Here is a 3,171-nt window from a genome sequence, read left to right on the forward strand (position 1 = left end):
TGAAGTCACATGTTTTTATTGTACACAGCACTGTAATTCAATAAGCTATCTAGTAACAAGGAGTGTACTCAATTATGTGCTTTCATAAATTACTACATGCCATTTGTGTAAAAAGTATAAAATGGAATTCTAGTATTTAAAACTACCTGCACAATGTTGCAATAAGACAAATGCAGGGACCAAAGTTTAACACTAAGTCAGTATTTTCTCTCTATACATGGTTTTTTTTAAAGGTTCTTACAATTAATACATGTACAGGGAAATACAATGACGTGCTTCAAGCCATCGTTCAGAAAAACATGGTATTAAAGCAATACCCTATATAAAATGCAGGTATTTTATTATGGGCTTTCTTCTTCTTTTAATAGATCTACACATTACTCAAAATAAGGTGGTACAATTCTTGACCACTTCAACCTGAGGGGTAGAATAAGAGAATAATATATTTTAACAATTTATATAATTCTGTAGCACTTTAGGCTACAGGTTGAGGAATAATAGTATTTTATTTGCTTATTTTACTTAAAGCATATTTAAACTATGCAGCAAGGAAGGGGTCAGGAAGACATGAGTCCATGGCTTCAAGACAACTGATTAAACTTGAGTGTCCTCCCCCTAAAAGCAATACACACATCCTCAAAAACACTCTCCGAGTGTAGCAAACTAGCACAGCAAGGAGGAAGATTTAACACAGTTCTCTCTCTCTCTCTCTCTCTCTCTCTCTCTCTCTCTCTCTCTCTCTCTCTCTCATGTGCTAGTTCAATGCATGTTGTTAGGGTTTATGCATGTGGCAGAGCATTCAAAAACAAGAGCCCAACCCCACCTGTCATCTGAAACGAAACAGTCCAAAATTCTACTACTTCATTCTGAGTAACATGTAGATCAGGGATATATGTACTTTAAAAACTGTCCCTGGAGCCTCTGCCTTGCAGAGTTCTATTTTAGACCAGCTCACAGTTTCCAATTCGATTCCAGAGGGACTCCGTATTGTGTACCCGTGTTTATCTGCGACTATTTAAAAAAATAACTATCGGTCTTGCAGTCTGCTAGGAAAGTTTATTCCACTGCTGTGCTGGAACGGGCACAGCAACCTGGATTTCTTAGGCAATGCATCATTGTTCTGAAAGAGGTTTTCTTTTCCTCTTTAGGCGGCAGCTCCTCAGTACTTTTCCTAGAGATCTCCTCCGGTTCAGTTTGAAACTGTTCTATCTGAATTTCAAGGTGCTTCTGGATGGCCAAGCCAAGGACCTCGGGGTCTACAGCCGCACCATAAACTTCCCATGTCATGCCTTCATCGTCCCACCTCACCTCCCGCACCGGAGACTTCTCACCCTCTGCCTCGGGCTCCAGATTAACCTCTGGGAACACGTGAGGGTGGCCTTCTGCTGCGACCGAGGGGCTCGTTGCTGCAGATTTACATTCCTTCGTTGGAATGGTTTGTACCTCTGCATCTCTGCACCCGAGAAGGGGCTGCAACCCCCGGGTGAGGTCATTCATGGAGGTCATCGTCCCTGTGTCCTTAGTCTTCAGGACAGCGTTGACGCCGTCCTGGTGGCTATTCAACACTACGTACGTTGTCTTCATTTCCTCTTGGGCCCTGCTTGGTTGCACGCAAGGCTGCATATGCATCATGTGCTCCCCACGCACACTGCAGCAGCGCAGGATGCGCTTTGCATCCAGGCCTGACTCACTCACGGACGACACGAGCTTCGGAAGCGTTGCCGTTTCAGTAGCGGGCAAGGACTGGCAATACCCAGGGGTCACTTGTCCTTTCCCTGATTCACTAACTGAGCAGACCAACCTTGGGATAAACTGAATGGAAGGGATCGGCAAGGAATGGCAATAGGCCGGGACGGTGCCCTCCATCTTCACTGAAGACTCCGGCCTCATGCCATAAGGAAGAGCAGTACTATTATGGATGGCCACCATGCCAGGTGGGTACATGCCAGCTGCAAAGTTGCTATACACAATTCCACCCTGGGCATACATAGCCCTGTTTGAGAAGTGGTCTCCAGGCATATGCGGCCCAAGAGCAGCTGAGTGATACGTTCCAGGGTCCGTAAAAACGTTCACGTTTTGCGATACAGCACCATTGTCAAAGACGCTAGTGGGCACATCTTGGTCTCTAGGCAAACTCGGGGCCCGACTCATGTGACTTTGAAAACTGGGGGCATTTTCGCACGTGTCTGATCCGTATCTTGGTCTTGGGAATGCTACGCTGCCGGCCGCAGCCCCGTAACTGCTGCTGGAGCGCATAGCAGAGTATGTGGCACTTGTCTCCATGTGGGGAGTGGCGCTCTGCTGCTTACAGCTGCACGTCAGGTCGGAAAGGCTTCTCTGGACAGCAGCTCCCAGTGCTTCCATCGTGCTCACCTGCTGCAGATTTGCATCACAGGCTGCGGACACATCTTCAGTGTGTGTCCTAGGGCCAGCCCCTCCCGCAGACACTGGGGGCTGCTCAACACCCAGGAAGTGGTTTGTGCTTTTGGTGGTGCTCTGCACTCTGCCGCTTGGAGACAGGCTGCTCACAGTTCGGACAGTGGATGCAATTTCCGAGTGGGTTGAAGACCATGCAGAGCTAGGTGTGCTTCTGACGTCGTTCTCCCTCGCCTGGGCTTGGCAGGCGGAACTGCTGAGGCTCTTTCGCAGCTCCTGCCTGCTGCTCTGTCCCTCCTCAGAACCCGCTCGCCCAACGCCTGCCAGATTTGTGGAGCTCTTTGAGAGAGGGTGATAGTTCAGGCTCAGAGTGCTGTGGCAAACAGAGTTCAAGGTTTCCTGATGGGGGTGGAGTTGGTGGCTGTTTGTTTCCATGGCACAGGAGAGTTCTAGGGGAAGAAAGGGGAAAAAAGAGACAAAAACAGTTCACATGTTAGAACAGCTTTGCACAGGTTCTAAAATAAAGTCACACCCAAGACCGTGCATATATTCACATCCCCCATCCAAATAGTCCTGGGAACTGTAGTTTATTGAGGATGCTATGAGAGGGGCAAACTACAGATCCTAGGATTTTGTGGGAGGTGTGGAAAATGTAATTAAAATGTATAGTGTATATAAGGGTGATGACTTTTTGATATTTTTTTCTCAAAAATTATTTCCTGTAGCACAAATGGATGAACTTTTGCCTATTAATGACTAAAATGAGGTATATTCCATTGAAATATTTAAAAAGTT

General features: G+C 46.8%; 1 protein-coding gene across 1 annotated transcript; it reads right to left on the reverse strand.

Moving 5' to 3' along the window:
* On the reverse strand, window positions 1–2,811 carry GPRIN2 (G protein regulated inducer of neurite outgrowth 2). Its single transcript, XM_035138733.3, has one exon. The coding sequence runs from the start codon at window positions 2,809–2,811 to the stop codon at window positions 1,057–1,059; it is 1,755 nt and encodes a 584-aa protein (XP_034994624.3). The 3' UTR covers window positions 1–1,056.
* Between the last annotated feature and the right edge of the window lie 360 nt (window positions 2,812–3,171).

Source organism: Zootoca vivipara, chromosome 5, assembly GCF_965207765.1.
Source record: "Zootoca vivipara chromosome 5, rZooViv2.hap1.1, whole genome shotgun sequence".
NCBI classification, from domain to species: domain Eukaryota; kingdom Metazoa; phylum Chordata; class Lepidosauria; order Squamata; family Lacertidae; genus Zootoca; species Zootoca vivipara.